A 25314-nucleotide genomic window follows, 5' to 3' on the forward strand; every position below is an offset into this window, starting at 1 on the left:
AAGAGAAGAAAAGAAATACAACATTTCGGCTGCAGAGTCTTTTTCAGGTGTCTTCAGACTTAAATGGATTAATTATTTGTTAAATATTTTAGATATATATATACTATATCGGCAAGTATATGCCCATGTTATCAAAATAATTTTAAATATGGGAAAAAACAAGGATTCCTAAAATCTGTGGAAAATATAGGATTTATGTTAAGACTATATTTTTGTGGTGATTTTTTCTTACCAGTGCTGCCCCTGAGTAACACAGTCCACTTAACTCAATAAATCACAGATTTGATGCCTCCTGTCCTTCCTCCTGAAAAATATTTCACAAACCCCCAAAAATGACACAAGGTAGAAAAGCCAGAAAAGCTGAATGCAAGGGAAATCCCCAGAACTCCAAAAATGAGATCCCACATACCCCCAAGTCCTGCCCAGCCCCCACAGAAAAACTATCAAGCTCAGGGGAGTGGAGCTTGTCTGTGAAGCAAAGACCAAAATTGAAGTGGACAAACCAGAGTTCGCCACAAAAATCTTCAGAACATGAGCCTGAGAAAGAACTCATGAACATGCTGGTTGCATCACACCTCACCACCCAGCTTTTATTATTTAAAAGCAAAATCTACTACTTGGTGTAAGAAACTGAAGACCCACAATCCATCACCCTCTTGGTCAGAACATGCAAGGTACTTTTGTGGACATCAAAGCTTGGTGACAAAGAAACTCCAGGTGGCACCCTCTGTGCTGAAAATAATCCTAGTTTCTCTTCCACCCACGATCCTTGGACAATGACTTGTAATCTTCAGGAGGATCCATAACACTAATGAAAGTGCAAATGGAACACTGTGATCTCTATAGTCCGTTTGCATTCTTGTTGTGATTACTTGAATATTTTTCACTGGTCTTGCATCTCCTTAACATGGGGTAGAGGGAATGAGAACAGTCAGAGCTGACCAGCCAATACTGTCACTATGTCCTGAACTATCCTGAGTCACACACTGGAGGGAGGACAGCGATGGACTCAGATGGGCTTTCCTCTTGATCTTCCTGCTTAGTCTGGTTCATCTTCTGCCCAGTGATCTGGTCTCCTTTATCCTCTTTGTGTGCTTGGGGGAGGGCTGGGTGCTGCTACTTCTCTGATATTGCTGCTTCCGGGACCCATACTGCTTGGCATCCAGCATATCTTTGTACTGGAGCTCAGGCCGCACCATCTTCAGGCAGATGTCCCGGGTGGCGTTGTCCAGCCCAGGACTGAGGTTATAGCCAAGGATTGGGTCCAGTCCACTTTGGAAGGGCTGGATGGCTTGATCTTTAATATGTCTGGCCTGTATCATCTCTCCGTTGTCCTGCAGGCAGAGCTGGGCCAGCTCCTCCCGCCGGGACCTCAGCGCCCCCACTTCGCGGTCCATGCGCTCCCTGCCGAAACGCTCCACCTGGGCCCAGAAGGTCTGGTTGAAGGCGCGGTAGAGGTGCCAGTCCAGGGCGTTCCACTCGCGGAGCTTCTGCCTCTGCTCCTCGGACAGCACCGGCTGGGCACTTGAGCCCGCCCTCTGCTGCCGGGCATTCAGGCGGAAGGAGACGACGGCGTCCAGCGGCCAGCAGAGGGCGTGCTGCAGCAGCACCATGGACTGGTCGAAGTGCTCGGCCAGCAGCACCAGCTGGAAGCTGCGGCGCACCTCCGCCTCCCCGGCCCGCGCCAGCTCAGCGGTGAAGTTGGCGTCATGCGGCAGGCCGAAGTCGAACCACAGCAGGTTTCGGGCGTAGTGGTTGTTCCGCAGCCGCGGGTCATAGTGGTGCCAGGGGTCGTCGATAAACTCTGACAGGTTCTGAACTTGCTTGAAGGCTGGAGCTACTGCCTTGTAGTAGGTGTAGGAGGACTCGGCCAGGAGGGCAGGGTCCCGCAGGATGGAGAAGTAGAATGTGTCGGGGGGCATCACCTTCTCGACCTGTGGGCACAGGCGTGGAGAGGGAGAGAGAGATGAGATGCATCTGTGACACAGTGGTGGGATGGCAGGTACAATGAATCCTGTTGGGAATGATTTTAGTTTATTTGAAACCGATCGGTCCCGTTCTTTTATTTTTTTGACAAATAATTTCATGTCCATCACCACACATGATTCCCACCCTTGAACACATGGTAGTGGACACTTATATAGGGCCTCCTTCTCCTTTCCCTCCTCCAGAAGCACTTTAGCCTGAACACATAATATCAAGTTACCTACAATGAGACAGGAGCTGCACAATGGATGTGTTACTGCATTGTGAAGGCAGTGGAATTGTACAGGACGACTTCTGTACAACAGGAGGGAAGGAGGGAAGCTGCCCTTACTGCTCCAGTAACATGGCCTTGGCAACAGGCACCCTACCCTACTACAGAGTAAACAGGTGTAGGGGTCTTGTTCAGGGGAAAGCTCTGAACTTTGAAGAAGAATGTTAACTACTCTACTGTGTAAAAAATCTATTTTAACACAGCTTTCAAATGACTCAAAAAGGGTCTGTTAGAGAGGTACTCCCTATCAGAGAAACGTCGCGCCGCTTAGGAAGCAAATGTCTTTTGTTTTCTATTTCACTAACATCACAACAGCAGTCTTATTTAAGTAGATTCACACCTAACTCTCCAGCCAAATCAGGGAGGGTCACACAAGTGTCACAGTGTTAGCTTGATGCTTTATTCTTGCACAGGTCTTGCCTGTTGACTGGGATCTAAACCCAGTTAGAGTTTCATAGAAAGCCATCAAATGGTGAACACTGTCTCCATTGATTCCACCACATGGATAGAGCAACAGGAAATTGGTCCATCGTTCAAGGTGTAATGCCTGGAGAAATGGGGGAGGGACCACTTTTCTCTGAAGGCCGAGGGTAATCTAAAGTGAGGTAATGAGTGAAAATCCTTTGGAATGCACACATTGCATGGCCTCTTGCAGGAAGGGTGGAGAGAGAAGGTGCGGTAGCAGCACAGAGCAGTGAGGAGAGGCGAGACTGAAGCACCCTGATCATCCCTGAAAGAAGACCTGGAGATCTCTGTGTACCTCTGACTTGTTGAAGCGCATGTGATGTCCCATGATGCTGAACTCTTGTGTCCTGTTGGACTCGTTGTTGCCCTTCACCATTTTTGCTTTGAAAGGCAACGGGTAGCCGAACTGGTACCCCAGGGGCAAGGCGAAGCGCAGCCCCCTCTCCTCGCCGAAGCGGCACAGGATGTTGAGCACCGTGCTGCTGGCCGTCTTGTGGGTCTTCAGGAACATGACGTGGGTGTGCGGCCTGCAGGGGGCGCTGATGGGTTCCCAACTGCAAGAGAGGACAAAGGGTGAGGAAGATAAATTTAAAGCAGGGTTTTTCAGAGCTGGAATGTTACACAGAATCAAAGTCACAATCCCTGAAATGTCTTTACGCCGTAGCATGTACTGTATGCAAACAAAGACACTACAGTGTGAGTTGTATGTGTCAAAGTTCCTTGTGTCACACTGAGGCAGTGAGTGGTTTAATGACCAAGACTACAATTGTTACATTAGAAGTGACTCAGGCGAGCATGCAGGTTCATATGTGCCTGGTGAGTCTGGTCGGAACTCATTAAGAAAACCCTCTCTGATGTGCCAGTCTCACACTCACGTCATATTCCTGAATACCACAATAAAGTGACTCCTAGGGTCACTATTATTATATCAACAATATCAATGTGGCTCATGGGAATAAAAGCCTAGTACACTTTTAAGGGAGATGGTCATCAACCTTTCTTCAAAAACTGTGACACTTGCACAATCTTCACAAACTGGGGAACAAATTGACTGGAGCAAACACCACAGAGGATGCAGCTTTGGTGACTAGATCTTAGACTTTCTTTGCATTTGTCCACACAGCTGCAAACCTTTGGAAATAGGGCTCTTAATGCTGTTTGCGTGTCAAGGTTTTCTGATTAAACTGGCACACATTCTCAGTCAAGGGACAATATGAACTGTAGGCGAGGACATCACCTCTTACTGAAAATGAGGTCTCTGAGCTGTTTGGCAAACCAGATGGCGAAGATGAATATCACCACTTTGCCCTGATGCCCAAGTTGCCTCATCGTCAGGCAGTGTATCCTGTAAAGTGAAGAGAGAATTACACACCTCACTGCACCATAGGCACCCCACCTGGAGACACAAGAGCAATAACGTGCACACTGGCTCATCCTCCTATGGCACAGAGCAAAGTTCTATTAATAAGAGGTACTTCTCACAGAGGGCAGCACTGGGGCCCTGAGTTCAATTCTGGACCTGGGGTACTATCTGTGTGGAGTTTGTATGATCTCCCCATGTTTGCATGCATTTCCTCTGAGTGCGCTGGTTTCCCTCCATAGCCTAATAACTTACCCGTACTGGTAAGTTAATTGGCTTCTGGGAAAAGTGGCCCTGGTGTGAGCATCTGTGTGTGCCCTGTGATGACAGGTATCTTGTTCAGCATGTACCTTACCATGTGCCTGCTGCTTGCTGGGATAGGATCCAGCTCCCCCGTGAGCCCAAATTGGAAGAAGCGGTTGGAAATTGGATGGACGGATTGACTTCTCGTGGGACAGCAAACGTGAAATAAATATGCGCGACAGGGGTCTGTCAAGTGCTGGAGGGTGGAGAATATGGGTGTGACGTAGCCCTATTCTCAACCAGGGTTGTTCCAAGGGTCAGCAGGCATAAAAACTCCAGATGGCCCTGAAGCAATGACCAGATGGTATATTTTCCAGCCTTTTCAGACTCTACAAGAAAACATATTAGGACTTCCCAATCACCACTACTATAAATTTCAAAAGCTTTTCCAGTTTTCCAATAACTAAGGCAATCGTCCCTGGTGTGGCTATTTACAAGAAATTAGAGAATTGTATAGCACCTGTGTAAATAAATATAAAAAAGTTATCCTTACACTTAAGGCTCAAAAAATCTTTCCCACTCAAAGCATTGGTAATGATAATACGCCAGCACCAATGTGGAGCCCCCACCTGGATGATGCGACAGCTCCCAATGTGCACCAGGACACTCATCACACGATTTACCACAATTGGTAAAGGCCGGGTGGAAATTTGGCCAGGACACAGGGTGGGTAACACCCCTACTCTTTCAGAGAAACACACTGGGATGTTTCATGATCACTCCATACTGTTCCCACTAACACCTCTTCCAGCACCAACCTTTCCCAGGAGGTCTCCCATCAAGGTATTGGCCAGGCTCAGCCCCGCCGAGCTTTAGTGGGCTGTGGCTCTATCAGACCTCTGCAAACCTCTTTGGAGAAATATTACAATTATACAATCAAGCAGTGAGTTAAACCCACTGTTACCAAAAGCTAAGGTGGAACAAAACACAGAATATACCAAGTCCTGCAGGATCAGAGCCTTCCAGTCCTGCTCTAATCTCACCAGGATTTAGATTCACCTGCGTGAGAAGTTAGCACAGTGAGAGTTTCACACCCTTATGTACAGTACTGTTTCTTTCTGTATTTGTCCAGAGGGCTGACTAATTCAAAACTTGACCTTGACATTGGCTTTGAGTAACACACAGTTCTATAAAATTATTTTGCATCAAGCAGCAATAAGTATCTCAATAATGAGTAAAACTGGGTTTATGTATACATGTTGCACTTCATTTCATTTTCCTTTAATTGCATTTGATGTGTACAATTGCATTCGTTTTATAAAACAGCTTTATGTCTCATACTGCCCCAGGATCCCTTTTCTGAGACTTATGAAACCTCGGGCCAGGTATGATACCGTCGACAGTGAATTGAACATTCAATTGCACGCACATCGAGCAATCGAAGATTAACTGCAAGATACGAATTGAACATTCCGTTGCACGAACATCGAGCAATCGAAGATTAATTGCAAGATACGAATTGAACATTCCGTTGCACGAACATCGAGCAATCGAAGATACAGTAAACCCCTAATTGGCAGGGCTTGGTAATGCAAGACAGAAAGTTCGTATTCGGATTCTGGCTGTATATGAAATACTTATTCAATAAATTGAAGTACTGTAGAAGCAAGAAACCTTCCACATCTAACCTGCACTTTCAGCAACGTTCGGCCAAGTTACAGTTAATCGTCAAAATACAACAAATGTCGACGGCAAGAGGTAATCTTGCAAAGGAACGGGTAACGGGTTGATTCTACGCTGAAAAGAGAAGAAAGGAATCACAACGTTCTAACTGGGGAGCCCTTTTCTGGTGTTTCTTTTCGTCTCTTTTCAGCAGGGAATAAACATTTACTTCCTTGCAGCCTACGCGCGCTGACGGAGCTACCTACTTGAACTACTAAGAGGTGTTGTTGTAGCGTTTTTAAAAACAAGGCTCTCACTTAATGCATACAGTATACTTGGCGGTGTGTAATTTTGTTTCAGCGCACAACCGTACAGGAGAATCAAAACTGATGCGATAACTCTGATTTAATGCGATAGTCGAATCTTTTCTAATATTATATATTGAAATACTTATAGCAGGATAGAAAAGTGTATATGTATACTATAATATTCGTGTCTCCTTTCTCATGGATGTCCTAAAAAAACATGGTAAGTGTCGAACACCCTAATTATTTCGAACTGAACGAGTCTTTCCGTTAGAACTTGGTAGAGATATTTAAACAATCGCCCAGACTTGCTGTGTTATTTAATTAATAAAAAGGTGAAGCTAAAATCGCATTTAGGAATTAAAAAACACTTTTTATATATAGATTAAGTTAAAATTCGTTTCTGAGCATGTTTCGACACGCTACAGAAATGGGTTTCGTTCACAATACGAATGTGGAGTGCTGAAACGATTAATAAGGAATAACATATAAATAACGGGGGCAGCAGAGCAGAGCGGGGTTTAGGCGGCTTTACAGGTGGGACGGAGGGAATCTTTCTAAAAAAATCCGCTTCTTCTCCTTAGACGGATCTCACCTCATTCTGCAGCGCGCCGTGCCGATCGGGTTTGCCGATGCTGGGTGAGGTCAGACTGAGGATTAATGCTAGCGCATCCCGCGGTGCTCCACCTTCTGTGGAAGAACTTGTCTACAGGTGTGTCTCCTCGACTTTCTCTTAATTTGACCTTCTCACAGTCTCTCCCTGCACCCCTGTGTTTGTGTTAGTTGGTCTCAGTACTCGTCCAATGCTCTCTGCCTCCTTTTAGTCTCTCTTGTGCAGTAGCGTATTTATTATAATATAAAGTCTGTTCCAACACAGGAGATTTAACTTTTCTTTTCCCCCCTCTATCATCCTTGTCCCTCCCACTTCTTATTCTCCGACCTATCTCGTTCTCTTGTGTGTTGGGTATCGTCTTCGTCTATACCTTGGTTGAACACCGCAATAAAGTTAGCTCGAAGTTCGATATTCGTTTTGGAACTTCAATAGCGTTTTCACGAAACCCCCTAGAGGTATGAAAACACTTGCAGTGTGCATAAAGTGTACTGTGGATGTTTTACAGCCGTCCGTTTGTCGTTTTTACGCCTTTTTTTTGTCCACACACAAATATTCTGTTGCCAATATCGTTGCAAAGGAAACACATAAAGTCTTCAAACCAAACGCAAAGACCTTTGCATTAAGTTAGCAGTCAACTAATTGTCTCTTCAGAAACCTTAGCTTTTTGATTGATGCGCAGTTACGTACTATCTGGAACATTGCTGGACTGCTTTGTACATAAGTTCACAATGCAAGAAATACTGGTCAGTAGGTGTTCGGGAGACCCACCTGCATACTCTATGACTATAGGAAGCAGAACAGCAAAGAGACAAACTCAAAGTAGTTTTCAAGTTTCACAAATCAAAGCAAGGTTGTAAAAAGTCAGAGGGCCTGCCTAGTGTGAAATACGCTTGGTTACAGCATTGTGAGTTTTGTGGTAAAAAAGCTACTGAAGAGCACCCCCTATCCCAGTGTATTGCCTATCTAATGGTGCCATATACAAAAAAATCCTCCAAAAATAAGTTTCACAAAGCAAAGCTGTGAAAAGTCAGTCTTCTGTTTAAAATATTTGGTTTGAACATCATGAGTGCTGTTTTTAAAAAGCTGTTGAGCACAGAAAAGGATGTTTCCTGCTGACAGCAGTATTGCACATGTAGTTGACCCTTACCTGAATGAAAACAGGACATTAAAAAAAGGGTTTCAGAAATAAAACAAACTTTAACCGCAGTCCTTACAGGCTGGATAATTGGAGACTACTTTGAGTTTGTCTCCATGCTGTTCTGGTTCCTATAGTCATACAGAATGGAGGTGGGTCTCATGAACACCTATTGAGCAGTAATTTTTGCATTGTAATTGTGCATCAATCAAAAAGCTAAGGTTTATAAGAAGACAATTTGCTGACTGCTAAGCATATTGCAACACTCCAGGGTTCACATGGGTATATGCCCTTACCTCTGCCGCCTCAGGTCGGCCCCCCACCGTCAGGGACTCGAACCCAGGACTCCAGTGTCACTCACCAGGGACCCAGCCACTTGAGCCGAAGGGAAATCTCCCATCAGCCTGGCGGCTGCGGTCCCTGCTATTCACAGGGACACACGGCAGCTATCCATATCTTTCTTCCAATCACCAGGCCAGTCTCTGTTTGATTCTGTCAGCTACCGTTTTCATAACCTCGATTTCATAACCAGTTCTCGAACTGTATGTCGTCATATAATATTTATTACATAATTATATTTTATGAAAAATCGAAAAGAAGGTTTTCTGCCCTTCGAGTTACACAGGACGATCACACGTTATTTATTTAAGATGCTTCTTAAGGAACGTTTCTGGGAGCAGTGTAGCATTGCTGTTTTTATTTGATTTTGGTTGCTTGTATTTCTCGCTCACAGTAAAGCCAGCTGGTTTTATTGGCGAAGATTAATTTGGTTTCACTAAGCATATTTACCATTGTTATTTTACATTCTGAAAGACAGTTTCCACTTTAAAGGTTGACTATTACCCCAGGATCATGGATGACAGCCAGTGTTATAAAACAATTTGCGTACTGTGTGCTTGCCCTTGATCAACAAAGATTTCAACAATAATCCAGGATATGCATACTGCATGTTTAATTTTGGATCAAGGCTTGGTTTTCTTAAAATGAATGTTCCATTATTGCTACCTTTGTCTTGGATTAGCATACAGTAGTTTTAATTCATTTGTTTGTATATAAATATATACTGAGGGGCTTTAAAAAGGCAACAACAAATGATTTTGGCTCCCAATGCATTTTTAGTCTTTCCTAGTTTACAGTGCTTTGCAGATTTATTAATGCTTCCAATGAAAAAGGAACAAAACATACAATCTACCTGAAAAAAAAAACAGATTAAATCATGTGTCTTGCTTAACGCAAAGATGTTATACTGTAGTCTTAATAGCATTCCACAGAACTTAACATGTCATAACATTTGTTTACAGTACATCTCTAAGTATATGTTTAACTAAACTCTAATAAAAACAAATCTACCGTAACATTCTCCTCTTTGGAAGTGTATATTGGCCTCCCAAAGTGTCTTTTTTCCCTGGGGCATTTGGAAGCAACACACAGAAGACAGTGAAAGGTGTCTTTGCTTTTCTAAACTGTTGTCTTTCATGATCACAGTTGTGATATAGGATGAGACCCCTCACTGTCATGCCAAGCTCTGTAATTGGGTTTGGCTGTCTCAAACCCACCACCTTTATTGGAAAAAAACCTCACCGAGTTGCTGAATCTCAGTGACTTTGTCCCTCAGGGTTGAGTGTAGGTCTTTGGTCACAATGTTATCTTCCAGCTCAGCTGCTTCGAGCACCATAGAGGGACAATGTCCCCAATTCCAAGCTCCCTAATTTCCTCCTTTGTGCTTTTTTGGGATGCACCCACTTCTGATAGAAGCTCTTCCAGCTGCATAGTCAAAACTCTGAGCCACAAATGGCAAGTGGTCGCACCAATCTCATTTGCTCAAGACAGCCGCCTTTACCTTGATGTAGTTCAGGGTCTCATTTGCAACCATAGCAAACACATGTACTTTGCGTTTTCCCAGTTTGGTAAGTGGCTCACTTTGCTTTGTCCTATGTACAGTACATGTTGTGTCAGCTCTCTCAAAGAGTGAGACTCCTCCAGTTTCAACAAGCTTTGGTCTTCTCCGCCCTCCCTTCAAAGGCACTGCCATTTGGTTTGGTTCATCCCCGACACTCTCACTGGTGTGGAGACTTTGCCTGCTCCCCCTGCTGCTTCTGACTGTTCTCTTCATCGCTGCTCATCAGGCAACATGAAGAAGATGTTGGCCAACGCCATCACACTGGGCTGGGACTTCACCAAATCCCCTGGTCACTTCCTCTTGGCCCAACTCCAGATAGGAGAAGTGCACCCTGCATGGTCAACACGAATCCCCCAGTGGAAACCAGGAACAAACATAGGAACTGGCGAACAAGAAGACAGGAGAGGGCTTTGGATGGGGGAGGAAACCACAGATCCAAAATATGAAAAAACAAAAACAGGAACATGTAGAACAAACTGTAGGAGATAAAACAATGCTGGAGGTGGAGAATAAGCTAGAGAAGGGGATAAAAGGCAACACAAATCTTTAAGCAGGAATTCAAACATAGCTTTGATAGCACTTCACCAAAGTTAATTTTCCGTTGAGCCATAGAATTGAGACTGCTCTCATGAGGGAGACATTCAATCACCGCATGCAAGATTGAGGGCAGAGCACTCAGAGGATGCAGACAAGTACTCATTAACAACAACAAGGTTCTGAATGGTTGAACATCAATAATTATGTAAAAGAATAAACCCTTTACCACAGTAATGCATCTGGTATCTTATGATCTTTTATGTAACTTGGCAACTGCTATGGTACACAGTTTTCAAAAGGAGTTGCTAACAATGTAAACATGTTTAACATATCCTGTCCTGTTTTGTTTGCCTCTTCAATTTATCTACACATTGCCTGGAGATGAAAAGGATGTCAACAAAAACACCCTTTTCTATACTTGTCTACTTTTAAGTCATGTGTCAGATGTTTGCCCAGCCTAAGCCAGCTTGTGAAACAATACCTATAGACAAACTATACCAGAACCCAGATAATTGATGTAAATTAGTAGTGCAACAGATCCCTGTTGTACTCTACTAAATAGGACATCCCAATTGGAGTATTATACCAGTCCTCTGTTTCTTCTCTATTAAACAATTCAAGCACACACATTACCTTGAAAGCCTTCTATGTGAGATAATTCTATAATGAGGAATTTCATCAAGTCTTCTGCACCTCTTTAAGTCACAAACCATACATTCCGTTTGTTTCCATTGTTGTGGCAGATTTTTTAAAGAAAAAGTTAAGCAAGACTACATTTTTAAGTCTGTATTAAGTAAACCCCTAGGATCTTGCTGTCACAGAGTGGATCCTCTAGATTAGACTTAATTTAATTATATTAGTCTGTGGCTACTTATTACTTGGAACTGACACCTGTTCTATGGGAGGGCAATATAGCAGCACTTTTCCAGTTCATATGTACTTACCATTGTCTCGGGTGACCATTGTGCCAACAGGCCATGAATAACATTTCATTTAAGTACTAAAGTCACATGAGGGACTTGGGTATTTGCTGAACTGCTTCAAATACCTGTAACCTTTTAATCACTTCTCTGATATTGACATTCCAGATCCATTCTGGCTACACACCAGAGGTAAATATTAATTTACCACATCAGCCATTTCACTTGTTAATATCTTGGTTGCCCATTTTTATGAGACACCACTTTATTTAAGCAGCTCATTAGACATTTCTTTAACTGGAACCCATCAAGTCCATGCCGATTTGGTCTACCACATAACCCCAAGGCATAGCATCTCCCTACTGAAGATGCACCAGAAAAGCAGCAATAAAAGACAAAGGTATTGCCTTGGCAGGAGCCACACTCCCTTCCCTGCAAACAAAGCCTGTATTGACTGTGGCAACTGACTTCCCTGTGGGGAAAATAAAGTGAGCTCACAGAAAAACCTGATTTGTCCCCAGAAGGCTTGTTTGTTAATAACAGTGTGGATAGAAAAGATAACAGCTTTTTTTTTGTAAATGACTGAACATGAGAAGAAACCAAATAGAAGTACTACATGGACATGGGAATTCTTGTCCTTTGCTTTAATAGGAAGAGATTTTTTTGTATATACCCAACATCCCTAAGGTCCAGGTCCTTCTGTGAACTTCCCTGTGGCATTTGCATGTTCTCACCATATCAAGAACAGTTCTCTCTGGATGCCTTCTGTTCCCACCACAACACACACTAATCAGTCTTAGTTTAGATCTTTAAACTACATCCTCAAAGCATGTCTGTGAGCCTTGTGACCAAGTGGTGTCCTCTCTAAATTAGGATCCCACCCAACACCTTGTACCTACTAAGCTAGGCTCACTACAGCCCTTTAAGTAAAGCAAATGAAAATATATGGAATTAACCCCCCCCCCCAACCATCTATATGCACTTTCCCTTCTCAAAACATTAACTGAAGTACTGGGAAGATAGGAGTTGTGGGCAGTACAGGACTTCTGTTGACAGAGGCACCAAGGACTAGTTAGGTAGCCATCTTGGTTTGCACAGAATCTCCAGCTCTTACAAGAGGCCACTGTTGAAAAGAACAGTGCCAACAGCAATTCACCATGATTATAATGGCTCTCCTACATCCAGTCCTAGAATCCGGAAAATGCACTTTCTGCATAGTCATAAAATTAATCGGTTAAACAATTTTTGCCACCATTCCTTCTAGAATGTGTACGGCCATAAGCATCTAGGACATTAAGAAAGTGAAAAAGAAAAAGGCTGAGGAGGACCAGAGTTCACTTCTCCCTTTATTATGCTCCAGTTACAGCTTTGTTCTGTGTACAAGGTCTGAATCTCCACCCAGCTACCAGCAGCAGCGCAGAGACAACAAGCACAGTGGAGGCAGCTACTGCCAGCAACCCATAGCTGAAGACCTGGGGCACTGAGGAGAGAGCAGGCAGCAGTCAGTACACAGCCAGAGCAACACGCCAACACCGCTCACACAGTGGAGCCTCTCACCTTCAGACCAGAGCCGATGCGCTTCACCCTGGGCTGGGAGCTCAGAGGCAGTCAGGATCACTTCTCCACTAGAGACCACTGCAGTGTCTTTGGAGGAGCCCCCACGTGCTGCAGCAGCTGCCCTTCCTGGAAGAGGAACAGAAGAACTGCTGGGAGGACCGACGACCAGGATTCAGCAGCCAACAGGGACCCCTCAGCTGGAGCACTGGAGCCGACATGCGACAGGTACTCACTCCTCCTGCTGCAGGTTGGGACACAGCGGTCAGTAGCAGTCGGCTGGCACACTGCTGCACTGCAGTGGATGTAGACCTGGAGAGAGCAGAGCAGGGGTGAGAGAAGGTCAGCTGCCCTCGGGGATCAAGCTGGTGCCTCCCAGCCACGGCTCCTTACCGTCTCCTTCAGGGGGAGCTGGGAGGCAGGGTCCACAAAAGTGAACATCCGGACCATGAAGCGCTGGTAGTGCGTTGGGTACAGCAGCCCTGAGGAGCCGCCCACAGGGATCAGAGTGGTCTGGTAGTCGTCATCTCTGTATGGGCACCTGCAGCAGGAGGAGAAGGGTGAGAGCTCTGCCAGCAGGGGTCAGCAGTGGGGAATCCAGCAAGAGCTACAGGAGGACAGGTTACCCAGCAACCAGGAGGCTCCACTGGGGCTGGCTCAGAGGGCTTGGGGTGGAAGTGGCCCAGCAGTCTCCCAGCGTCAGGACAATATTGGGATCCGTCCTCTGCAAGATGTGAACCTCCACATACACAGGATCCTGCAGGACCTTGGTCACAGGGTAGTCACCCTCACTGTAGTAGGAGTCATACTGCTCTCCTGAGGAGGAGGAAGAAGCTTTAGCACTATTTCACCCTGCAGGGCAGCTGAGCAGAGCTGAAGGCTCAGCACAGGTACCTCTTGCCAGTTGGAGCTCCACACGGAGGGGTCCTGGGGCCACTGCTGGAGGGGGTGGAGAGACCGTATAGACCACTGCCTGCAGAGGAACCAGCTCATCATCTGCATACCTGCACTGGAAGAACAGCCTGCAGGAAGAAGCCAGCCATCAGGAACTGGCACAGGCCGAGGGGAGCCGAGGAAGGAGAAGGCAACCTGCCCACCTGTAGGCACTGTCCCTCGTGATGGAGCCATCAGGTCCCGGCCTCACCTCGAAGCTGGAGTTCATCAGGTTCTCATACACTACAGCACCAGCCTCCACCTGGAACAGGGGTGGGGACATGACAGGCACAGCCTGCACACACTGGCACTCTGGGAACAAGACACTGGCTGCAACTCACCCTCATCCTGGTGCCACAGGCACTGACTGGGAACTTGAACATGGCAAAGCCAGCAGTGGTGCCAACAGGGCCACAGGCTGCACTGCCACCCCCCAGCAGACTGACCGAGTCCAGGCTCAGCGGAGGGCTGGTGGCATTCCTGGACACCACAACCACAAACTGACCATCCCTGGTGCACTGCACAGTCACTGAGGGGATACAAAGGCTGGATTCAGTCCCAGTATAAAAAAGGAATCCTGCTCTGAAGTGCTCAGGTTACACAAACCCACCATCATTCCCATAGTAGCAGCGCCTCTGGCTTGTCTGATCAAAGCAACAGTTTCCTGCTTCACAGTCGGCTCTCGTGACGGTCGGGTCTCCACACACCACCTTGTCATTATCGCTCACCAGACATTTCTGATTCTGGGCTAGAGCCACATCCAGCAACACAAAAAGCCAGGCACACAGACTCCACACTTTCCCACTAACCCCAGACTTCTCCATGGCGGAACTCGGAGAGGAACTAGAGGAAAGCCGCGCTCAGCGCCTTAAGTTCTCTCTGCGCGCTGATTGGCTGAGCTCGGCGATTGGACAGCAGCAGGCTGAAGCGGGTGCACGAGGACGTCAGACGCTCTGCGCGTCTCCAGGGTCAGGAATTGAGTCCAGGTGCGCAGATCGCTCTGCTGGTTCCCTCCAGCGTCATTCTTAAGAATTGTCTTCCTCCGTGATGTGGAAACAAGTGAGGAAACAGAACCTCAGCGGTGATTTTTAAATCCAATTAAAATCAGCACTGCTTAAAATTTCACATCATTGGGCTGCTAATATATTTGGATGTTTGAGCCAGGAATCGTTTGATCTTGCTTTTTGCTGGTTTAACGAAACAAGACTCGAAACACTGATTCGCAACTGCTTCGATTCATTTGGAGCATAGCGTTACCATACTGTCCACTGCTCTGAAGTCCGTATCAAAAGGCGCGTGACCAGGCTGAACGCGACTTCATGGCGTCACACTGTATCGAAATGCTTCAAATGTTTTGCCGGGATTCGGCATAGGAAAAATTAAGAGCAAGCTGGTGATCTGGGATCACAACGTTTTGACCCAATACACATACTGTAAATGGAAAGTACACAAATATCTCTCTGTTCCCCGATTTGTGATTGGGTGCTACCTGTCATCACCTTATTTGCCACACCCTCGAAAAGTTTGTAACGTTATATAAAGCCTGTCTAAGCCTCGTTTTTTTCGCGAAGTCTTGCCTCAACCTCCTGAGTGCCTTGTACTGAGCCGTGTTCTTCCAGTGAGCCTGTTTTCCTGCCTCCACCTAGTTTCTTTCTTTGACTCCGAGCCTGCCTTGTCCACAGTACCCTGGGAGCTCCTGTTTGAACCTTCGCCTGTACACTGACCTTGATGTGTGAGAATTCATAACAAATAGGATCTCCGCTTCGTAAGAATGATAGCAAATCATAACTTAAAAAGTACTGCACTGAAACCTTTGTGGAAAGCAATTGCAGAAATAAAGATGAAGGTAAAACGCCTAAATCGAGAGCCATCAGTAGCAAGGGAGGTGAGATCAGCAAAGCTGTGAAGATGGGAAGGTTTGATAAAAAACGTTCTAGAACTGTGCCTGGGTTGTGGACCTCAGGTATGCTTTAATCCGCTTGAGCTCTGACGAGAGCGGCTACAGGTTGAATTCACACCTCCATTTAGTAAAATACGGGAGAAGCCGCACGGAAAGCAATGCGTTTTAATGCCGGTTGTAATCGCTGAACTGCGCTTTTACGCTATTGTCTGGGTAGGGCCGATTTGTAGACGTACGGCATGTGTACAATTGCGGCAAACGAGAATCTGTTAACTTCTAGCAAGAAAAACCTATAATAGTCAACGTCTCTAGCTTGACAATGGGCCATGTCTACCGTTTGTTAGTTACATGGATGTAACGGACCCCAAACAAAATGAAATACAAATGATTACATTTTATGCAGTATTACAATGGCTGGTTTCGGCGTTCCCCTCTTTCGAGATCTCTTATCCCGATTTTCTTTTCTACGCTTCAGAAACAAATTACGATCTCGGTGTTAATGGGCCATTTTCGGACATTAGTATAATCCTCAGCTGCAACAGAAAGAGGTAGCAGAAGGAATTTTCCACTCGCATCTCAACATGATGCATCATGTTTGAGAGACACAGGAAGCTGGGGCCGCAGTTTTCAGCCTTCGTTTACATCTCTTCTGCTCATGCAAGCTAATTTTGTTTAGGCGCTTGTCTTAGACTGTACTGTGTATTAGAACGAAAGCCTAAGTACAATACTGTTTAGAAAAATCTAAACTCCATCCACACACTTAGTTTGATAATACTGTAGAGCCATGCGCACGCAAGGCGGGCTAGGAAGAGCGCTTGGGGGCGGGACTAGGGGACTGGATATAGTGGACGGAGGCTGGAAACAGGCTCTTCCCTTCGTGTCTGTTAGTGTAGGTGTAGTGTCTGGCTGGTAGTGTACAGTAGGAGTAGCGCTGTAATCCCTGTCCCCGTGTGTGTGTGCGCCTTTCCCCGCTTCTGATTAACCTCTTTTCCGGAGTCCTACACCCGCTCCAATCGGTACCGAGCTCCGCGGTCGTAACAAGACATTTTCACCTCATAACGAAGTAAAAAAAAAAAAAGTCAGATACACGCTTTAAGGTAACTCCATAACAAAGAAAACGAGAACCACATCAGGTGTCTCAGTGACAGTAAAAAGCCTCACATGGCAACACTAGAAACGTGGCTGCCTTGTAGCTCTCCTCTACCCTTCACAAAGGATGCTGTGTCAACTAGAACCTGAATTAGAAGCAAAATCAACCGTCCATGTGCTGCTGGCAGGGACCTGTAACAGGCTGGAGTCCAGGCTGCTCCCGTGAGTACTACAGCAGCAATGAACAGTGAAGCAGCCATCATCAGCTGCAGAGAAGCTCCCCACCCATAGCATCTACTCTACAGAGTGGAGCTCCAGTTTAATGCTTAGCATCTGCGCAAGAAAGGCTGTCAGAGTAGCTGACAGCCACTGGAGCCAGTGCAGTAACAGCCCAAGCCCACCCTCTGCCCACAGTGCTTGTGGCAAAGACACTGAACAGGGTAGCATGAGGACACAAGAGGTCAGCGCAATAAGCAGGTGTCAAGATCTATTGCACTGGATTAAGAAAGGAACAAGTATCACACAGAGAGACAGTTTCCAATCCCTCCTTTATTTCTCCACAGTTAGCTCAGTGGATTTACTCTGCAGTCTCCTGTAAAGGATAGTCCCCAGCACAGCCACACAAACCAGCCCCACCACTGCCCCCAGAGCAGCCAGGATCACAGGCTCAGCAGACACTCCTGGAAAGAGAGGACAGGTTAGCTCACACTGCTCTACCATAGAGATGCTTTTAGACCAGTTCAGTCCCACTGAGACCCCAGTCAGTATACAGGTTGGGTACTAAAGGCTTCCTCTACCTGTTACATCACCTTCCTCCTGTGCTCTCAGCTGAGACCTCTGACCTTTCACCTCTGCTGGGCGGTCAACAGCCTGCTCTCCCAGCACAAACAGAGGACCAACTGTGGCATCGCCTTCCCACTCAGCAGCTGCAACTGGAAGGAATTCTGGATTGAAATACCTACAGCGCTGCAGAAGACAGCATTCACTCTCACATAAGCCCGACCAGGATTTAAGGAGCATGCTGGAGGGAAGGACACCCTTTGGAACGCTCCTTTTCATGTAGCAATCCAGAGAACAGTTGCCTACATTCCCCAAGAATAAGAGCAGGAGGGATTGTGTACAGTGCCATGGTTTTCTATGAAGACTTCTGCTCCCAATCCCTCAATGTACCAATGTCCATACTACTGGAGTGGAACACTAGCCTCTACAAGAACTAGAATCCCCTCTTCTCATTTTGAGAAGCCACAAGCAAGAGTCTCGCCCTCTTTAGATCCCAGATCCCTCTTCATTCTCATCCAGTGCCTGGATTTGGTAGTAGGACAGCTGGAGTCACAGCAGCTGCACACCTGATCACTCCCATCCACAGACGTCCACCTACAGCAGGACAGGCATCACTGCAGACACCCGCATCAGAGCACATTGCGGGCAACAGCCTCCTCCTCACTTACATATTCCCAGTAGTGTAGCAGGCCTTGTTCACGGAGTCCACACTCTGGGAAGCAGCAGTCACCTTCAGAAGGCAGGTGATGTAGATCTGGAACAGCACACCTTCAGTCAGAGGCTCCACTGCAGCTAAACCTCCTCACAGCCCAGAGGCCACAGGAAGACACTCACTGAGCTCCTGGCATCTTGATAGAACCTGAAGGCATCCAGCTTCATCCTCAACTTGCTGTCCTGGGGTCTTGGCATGAACCGAGAACTGGAGCCTGTAGTTTTGGCATCAGTCAGGCACCTGGGGGAGAGGGGAGGTCATTGCAAGTGCACCATCTGCACAGCAGTTCCTCCATCAGAAGGCACAGGACTCACCCATGATTCTCAATGAAGGCATATCTGGGGGTAGAGGTCTGGTCAGGCACCAGGGTGGCCACACAGCTGTCCACAAAGAGCCGGAGGGGCTGGTGGTCGGCCTGGCTGACGGAGGCTTCAATATTCAGGACGTCCCCCAGGTAGAACACGTTGGAGGTCCTTGGGGAGCTCCAGTCATCTAGCATTGGAGAGGAGCCATTACAGGAAAATAGCAGAGAACCAGATGAACAGATCCCTTCAAAGAGCTCCGGTTACTGGGAGCAAGCCTTCATAGACCCCCAGTCAACTAATTCAACAAAGCAATCCTCTCTAGCAGACATCCCCAGTGCGAAAGGGAGTCTTGCTGCACCTCTCCCCTACAAGAGCACATACCAGCCATGAGCACCAGGGAGAAATCCAGGACATCCTCCGCAGACTTGGTGGAAGTGTAGGGGACCCAGGTGGGCTTCAGGACGCTGCTGCTCACATTGTGAAACCTGGGAAAGAGACTCCAGCAGAGTGACACGGTCCTTATTCAGCCCTGGAGCTCTGTGGACCCTGCAGGACAGCAGATGCCTCCCTCACCTTATGTAGCGACACTCAATACCGACAACGGCGCCATTCGTTCTCACGATGGGGGTGTAGTTGAGAGAGAAGTTGTACACTAGCTCCTCTGGTGCGCTCTAGGAGAGAAGCGACGGGTGAAGCCGGCACACCACTAAAATATGAAGCTAGGATGTCAAAGCCGGACACCCTACCGTCAGCGAACTACGACACGCCTGCAGCTCGGACTCGAAGATCAGGACCTGCGCCGCGTCGTCTTGCCTTGAGGCCGCACAACCTCCCAGACTGACGTCCGAGGAGTTGATCAGCTGACCGGTACCGAACAGGTCTCTCCTGACTTGCACCACGATTTGACTCTCCCCGCACGCTACCGACACAGCCCGCACGAGCGGCGTATCCTGCTGTGGAAACCGAGGAACGTCGTAAAACACAGCCCCCTTGTGCGTGATACCGGTTCGCCGTCCGGGCGCCGAGCGCCATGTAGCGGCGTCACAGAAACGCCCGAACACCAAGAAGCTGAAGAGAGAAATGCCCGAAACCCACATTTTGCTTCCTACAGAGAACAAATCCATGATACCTACTGTTTGCCAAGTACGTCTTTTTAAAGGCACACAGATATTCTCTCTTAATGGGGTTCAGGTTTGCCGACAGAGAAAGCAGATTCTCACGTGAACAAACCCCGTGTCCGCTCGTACTGAGGAGCCCGGATAGAGCGCGAGAGTCGGGGAAGATCAGAGCAGCGATCAGGAAACAGCGCCGAGTCTGTTGAAAACTGTCCAAATAGGAACCGGTGATGTTTTACGTATTCTTTTATTTCATGTTTCCATTTTCTCCGGCTGAGTCAGTACGTTCTGTTGTAATTACGCATTATGACCCAATTTCTAACTTAAATGGCGTCCTGTCGTCCCAGTGCTGGCTGTGAAGGATTTTGAGAAAATAGAAATGTAGAACTACAGCAAAATCCAGTCCACCTCAGGCTAGGACTAAATCGCGGCTGATAACGTATTCTTAGTCAAATGTGGTTTTGCCTTACTGTTAAATCACATAGGGCATTATGACATTTTAGAAAATGTAGGCAGGCCTTTCAATCTGTCGTTTTCTTATTTTACATTTCGTTTAACAGGAATCCTAAATCCACTCAAATTACGTCTTAACTTGCGCTACACGTGTAATTTCAGATCAATGAACTGATTAGTCGTGTTGCAGAGACAAACCCGCTACATTAGAGCACCAGAATGCGAATGAGACAGTGTCGCGTAAGCAGGCGTGTGATCGAGAAGCCTGCGATGTTGGCGCTAATGAAGGAGCTGCAGACAGATGAGAGAACACGTGTACTCTGTGCCTGCGGGCTGAAATCGCACACATTAAGAAAATAAGTTTGATATTTTCGACATTTAAAGTACTGCTTTAGAATAATTACCACGTACGCTGGTGGTTTAAAATACAAGTTGAAAGAGGTCAGTCTTATTGCACGTTCAGCAAGGTTTAACTTTTAAAGATTAATGCCTCGTTTTTCTTTCAGACGAGGGCTTCCGAATCACATAGTGAATGAAGATTAGTTAAAAATCCCCAAAGGTTACTCTTCAAGCTTTTAACAGGAAGAGGAATCTCTCGAATTGTAATCGAAGCAAATATTTTTGAATGACTTTCCAATGTCACTTTTGTGATATTTACGAGTGAAACTCGAACTACTTTGATATATCTGTTTGTGGATTAGTATCTCCCAAATGAACTCCCAGGTACCTCATGCCCAATCCCGCCACCTCCATTTCTCTTCAGAGTGGAAGCCAACACAGATTGTTCTGCTCTAAAGCCACTTCCTGGATTGCGTGACATCAGTCCTGTGTGAGGAGCAGGCAGTATTGCCGCAGTAAGTGGAGGTATGAAGTCAGTTCCCCTACAGTCAATGCAAGGGGAACAGCACTGCCCCCGACTCCAGGCAGCACCTGCAGTATTAATTACCTTCCTCAGTGGTCATTAAGAGAGTGAATAAGAAAAAGGCTGAGGAGGACCAGAGTTCACTTCTCCCTTTATTATGCTCCAGTTACAGCTTTGTTCTGTGTACAAGGTCTGAATCTCCACACAGCTACCAGCAGCAGCGCAGAGACCACAAGCACAGTGGAGGCAGCTACTGCCAGCAAGCCATAGCTGAAGACCTGGGGCACTGAGGAGAGAGCAGGCAGCAGTCAGTACACAGCCAGAGCAACACGCCAACACCGCTCACACAGTGGAGCCTCTCACCTTCAGACCAGAGCCGATGCGCTTCACCCTGGGCTGGGAGCTCAGAGGCAGTCAGGATCACTTCTCCACTAGAGACCACTGCAGTGTCTTTGGAGGAGCCCCCGCGTGCTGCAGCAGCTGCCCTTCCTGGAAGAGGAACAGAAGAACTGCTGGGAGGACTGACGACCAGGATTCAGCAGCCAACAGGTACCCCTCAGCTGGAGCACTGGAGCCGACATGCGACAGGTACTCACTCCTCCTGCTGCAGGTTGGGACACAGCGGTCAGTAGCAGTCGGCTGGCACACTGCTGCACTGCAGTGGATGTAGACCTGGAGAGAGCAGAGCAGGGGTGAGAGAAGGTCAGCTGCCCTCGGGGATCAAGCTGGTGCCTCCCAGCCACGGCTCCTTACCGTCTCCTTCAGGGGGAGCTGGGAGGCAGGGTCCACAAAAGTGAACATCCGGACCATGAAGCGCTGGTAGTGCGTTGGGTACAGCAGCCCTGAGGAGCCGCCCACAGGGATCAGAGTGGTCTGGTAGTCGTCATCTCTGTATGGGCACCTGCAGCAGGAGGAGAAGGGTGAGAGCTCTGCCAGCAGGGGTCAGCAGTGGGGAATCCAGCAAGAGCTACAGGAGGACAGGTTACCCAGCAACCAGGAGGCTCCACTGGGGCTGGCTCAGAGGGCTTGGGGTGGAAGTGGCCCAGCAGTCTCCCAGCGTCAGGACAATATTGGGATCCGTCCTCTGCAAGATGTGAACCTCCACATACACAGGATCCTGCAGGACCTTGGTCACAGGGTAGTCACCCTCACTGTAGTAGGAGTCATACTGCTCTCCTGAGGAGGAGGAAGAAGCTTAAGCACTATTTCACCCTGCAGGGCAGCTGAGCAGAGCTGAAGGCTCAGCACAGGTACCTCTTGCCAGTTGGAGCTCCACACGGAGGGGTCCTGGGGCCACTGCTGGAGGGGGTGGAGAGACCGTATAGACCACTGCCTGCAGAGGAACCAGCTCATCATCTGCATACCTGCACTGGAAGAACAGCCTGCAGGAAGAAGCCAGCCATCAGGAACTGGCACAGGCCGAGGGGAGCCGAGGAAGGAGAAGGCAACCTGCCCACCTGTAGGCACTGTCCCTCGTGATGGAGCCATCAGGTCCCGGCCTCACCTCGAAGCTGGAGTTCATCAGGTTCTCATACACTACAGCACCAGCCTCCACCTGGAACAGGGGTGGGGACATGACAGGCACAGCTTGCACACACTGGCACTCTGGGAACAAGACACTGGCTGCAACTCACCCTCATCCTGGTGCCACAGGCACTGACTGGGAACTTGAACATGGCAAAGCCAGCAGTGGTGCCAACAGGGCCACAGGCTGCACTGCCACCCCCCAGCAGACTGACCGAGTCCAGGCTCAGCGGAGGGCTGGTGGCATTCCTGGACACCACAACCACAAACTGACCATCCCTGGTGCACTGCACAGTCACTGAGGGGATACAAAGGCTGGATTCAGTCCCATTATAAAAAAGGAGTCCTGCTCTGAAGTGCTCAGGTTACACAAACCCACCATCATTCCCATAGTAGCAGCGCCTCTGGCTTGTCTGATCAAAGCAACAGTTTCCTGCTTCACAGTCGGCTCTCGTGACGGTCGGGTCTCCACACACCACCTTGTCATTATCGCTCACCAGACATTTCTGATTCTGGGCAAGAGCCACATCCAGCAGCACAAAAAGCCAGGCACACAGACTCCACACTTTCCCACTAACCCCAGACTTCTCCATGGCGGAACTCGGAGAGGAACTAGAGGAAAGCCGCGCTCAGCGCCTTAAGTTCTCTCTGCGCGCTGATTGGCTGAGCTCGGCGATTGGACAGCAGCAGGCTGAAGCGGGCGCACGAGGACGTCAGACGCTCTGCGCGTCTCCAGGGTCAGGAATTGAGTCCAGGTGCGCAGATCGCTCTGCTGGTTCCCTCCAGCGTCATTCTTAAGAATTGTCTTCCTCCGTGATGTGTAAACAAGTGAGGAAACAGAACCTCAGCGGTTATTTTTAAATCCAATTAAAATCAGCACTGCTTAAAATTTCACATCATTGGGCTGCTAATATATTTGGATGTTTGAGCCAGGAATCGTTTGATCTTGCTTATGCGACTGGTTTAAAGAAACACAACTCGAAACACTGATTCGCAACTGCTTCGATTCATTTGGAGCATAGCGTTACCATACTGTCCACCGCTCCGAAGTCCGTATCAAAAGGCGCGTGACCAGGCTGAACGCGACTTCATGGCGTCACACTGTTTCCAAAAGCTTCAGATGTTTTGCCGGGATTCGGTATAGGAAAAATTAAGAGCAAGCTGGTGATCTAGGATCACAACGTTTTGACCCAATACACATAAATGGAAAGTACAAAAATATATCTGTTCCCTGATTTGTGATTGGGTGCTACCTGTCATCACCTCATTTTCCACACCCTCGAAAAGTTTGTAACGTTATATAAAGCCTGTCTAAGCCTCGTTTTTTTCGCGAAGTCTTGCCTCAACCTCCTGAGTGCCTTGTACTGAGCCGTGTTCTTCCAGTGAGCCTGTTTTCCTGCCCCCACCTAGTTTCTTTCTTTGACTCCGAGCCTGCCTTGTCCACAGTACCCTGGGAGCTCCTGTTTGAACCTTCGCCTGTACACTGACCTTGATGTGTGAGAATTCATAACAAATAGGATCTCCGCTTCGTAAGAAGCAAATCATAACTTAAAAAGTACTGCACTGAAACCTTTGTGGAAAGCAATTGCAGAAATAAAGATGAAGGTAAAACGCTTAAATCGAGAGCCATCAGTAGCAAGGGAGGTGAGATCAGCAAAGCTGTGAAGATGGGAAGGTTTGATAAAAAACGTTCTGGAACTGTGCCTGGGTTGTGGACCTCAGGTATGCTTTAATCCGCTTGAGCTCTGAGGAGAGCGGCTACAGGCTGAATTCAGACCTCCATTTAGTAAAATACGGGAGAAGCCGCACGGAAAGCAATGTGTTTTAATGCCGATTGTAATCACTGAACTGTGCTTTCACGCTTTTGTCTGGGTAGGGCCGATTTGTAGACATACGGCATGTGTACAATTGCGGCAAACGAGAATCTGTTAACTTCTAGCAAGAAAAACCTATAATAGTCAACGTCTCTAGCTTGACAATGGGCCATGTCTACCGTTTGTTAGTTACGTGGATGTAACGGACCCCAAACAAAATTAAATACAAATGATTACATTTTATGCAGTATTACAATGGCTGGTTTCGGCGAGATCTCTTATCCCGATTTTCTTTTCTACGCTTCAGAAACAAATTACGATCTCAATGCTAATGGGCCATTTTCGGACATTAGTATAATCCTCAGCTGCAACAGAAAGAGGTAGCAGAAGGAATTTTCCACTCGCATCTCAACATGATGCATCATGTTTGAGAGACACAGGAAGCTGGAGCCGCAGTATTCAGCCTTCGTTTACATCTCTTCTGCTCATGCAAGCTAATTTTGTTTAGGCGCTTGTCTTAGACTGTACTGTGTATTAGAACGAAAGCCTAAGTACAATACTGTTTAGAAAAATCTAAACTCCATCCACACACTTAGTTTGATAATACTATAGAGCCATGCGCACGCAAGGCGGGCTAGGAAGAGCGCTTGGGGGCGGGACTAGGGGACTGGATATAGTGGGACGGAGGCTGGAAACAGGCTCTTCCCTTCGTGTCTGTTAGTGTAGGTGTAGTGTCTGGCTGGTAGTGTACAGTAGGAGTAGCGCTGTAATCCCTGTCCCCATGTGTGTGTGCGCGCGCGCCTTTCCCCGTTTCTGATTAACCTCTTTTCCGGAGTCCTACACCAGTTCCAATCGGTACCGAGCTCAAAACATTTT

General features: G+C 47.4%; 4 protein-coding genes across 5 annotated transcripts; all 4 read right to left on the bottom strand.

The window, feature by feature from the left end:
• Positions 1-22: 22 nt before the first annotated feature.
• On the bottom strand, positions 23-7121 carry LOC102688843 (galactose-3-O-sulfotransferase 2-like). The gene is made up of 4 exons (XM_015340324.2): positions 6888-7121; positions 3960-4067; positions 3018-3276; positions 23-1934 (listed from the first exon to the last, which is right to left on the bottom strand). Exons 1-4 carry the CDS (start codon positions 6890-6892, stop codon positions 1050-1052), a joined length of 1257 nt encoding a protein of 418 aa, XP_015195810.1. The 5' UTR covers positions 6893-7121; the 3' UTR covers positions 23-1049.
• A 5609-nt stretch (positions 7122-12730) lies between these two features.
• On the bottom strand, positions 12731-14730 carry LOC138237674 (zona pellucida sperm-binding protein 4-like). Its single transcript, XM_069186868.1, has 9 exons — positions 14495-14730; positions 14226-14413; positions 14049-14146; positions 13846-13973; positions 13578-13767; positions 13345-13492; positions 13188-13263; positions 12955-13080; positions 12731-12877 (listed from the first exon to the last, which is right to left on the bottom strand). Exons 1-9 carry the CDS (start codon positions 14706-14708, stop codon positions 12747-12749), a joined length of 1299 nt encoding a protein of 432 aa, XP_069042969.1. The 5' UTR covers positions 14709-14730; the 3' UTR covers positions 12731-12746.
• A 2672-nt stretch (positions 14731-17402) lies between these two features.
• LOC107076530 (zona pellucida sperm-binding protein 3-like) lies at positions 17403-19805 on the bottom strand. 2 transcript variants are annotated; one of them, XR_011189035.1, is made up of 8 exons: positions 19417-19804; positions 19244-19341; positions 19052-19155; positions 18680-18857; positions 18488-18605; positions 18322-18407; positions 17671-17805; positions 17403-17553 (listed from the first exon to the last, which is right to left on the bottom strand). XR_011189035.1 is itself a non-coding variant. In XM_069186869.1 (7 exons), exons 1-7 carry the CDS (start codon positions 19792-19794, stop codon positions 18103-18105), a joined length of 1107 nt encoding a protein of 368 aa, XP_069042970.1. In that variant the 5' UTR covers positions 19795-19805; the 3' UTR covers positions 18088-18102. The 2 variants fall into 2 exon arrangements, 1 of the variants encoding a protein (XP_069042970.1); XM_069186869.1 differs by lacking the exons at positions 17403-17553; positions 17671-17805 and adding an exon at positions 18088-18247 and having other exon boundaries at positions 19417-19805.
• Positions 19806-21239: 1434 nt separating this feature from the next.
• Positions 21240-23237, bottom strand: LOC107076529 (zona pellucida sperm-binding protein 4-like). The gene is made up of 9 exons (XM_069186870.1): positions 23004-23237; positions 22735-22922; positions 22558-22655; positions 22355-22482; positions 22087-22276; positions 21854-22001; positions 21697-21772; positions 21464-21589; positions 21240-21386 (listed from the first exon to the last, which is right to left on the bottom strand). Exons 1-9 carry the CDS (start codon positions 23215-23217, stop codon positions 21256-21258), a joined length of 1299 nt encoding a protein of 432 aa, XP_069042971.1. The 5' UTR covers positions 23218-23237; the 3' UTR covers positions 21240-21255.
• Between the last annotated feature and the right edge of the window lie 2077 nt (positions 23238-25314).

This window comes from Lepisosteus oculatus, chromosome 3 (assembly GCF_040954835.1).
Source record: "Lepisosteus oculatus isolate fLepOcu1 chromosome 3, fLepOcu1.hap2, whole genome shotgun sequence".
Classification (NCBI taxonomy): domain Eukaryota; kingdom Metazoa; phylum Chordata; class Actinopteri; order Semionotiformes; family Lepisosteidae; genus Lepisosteus; species Lepisosteus oculatus.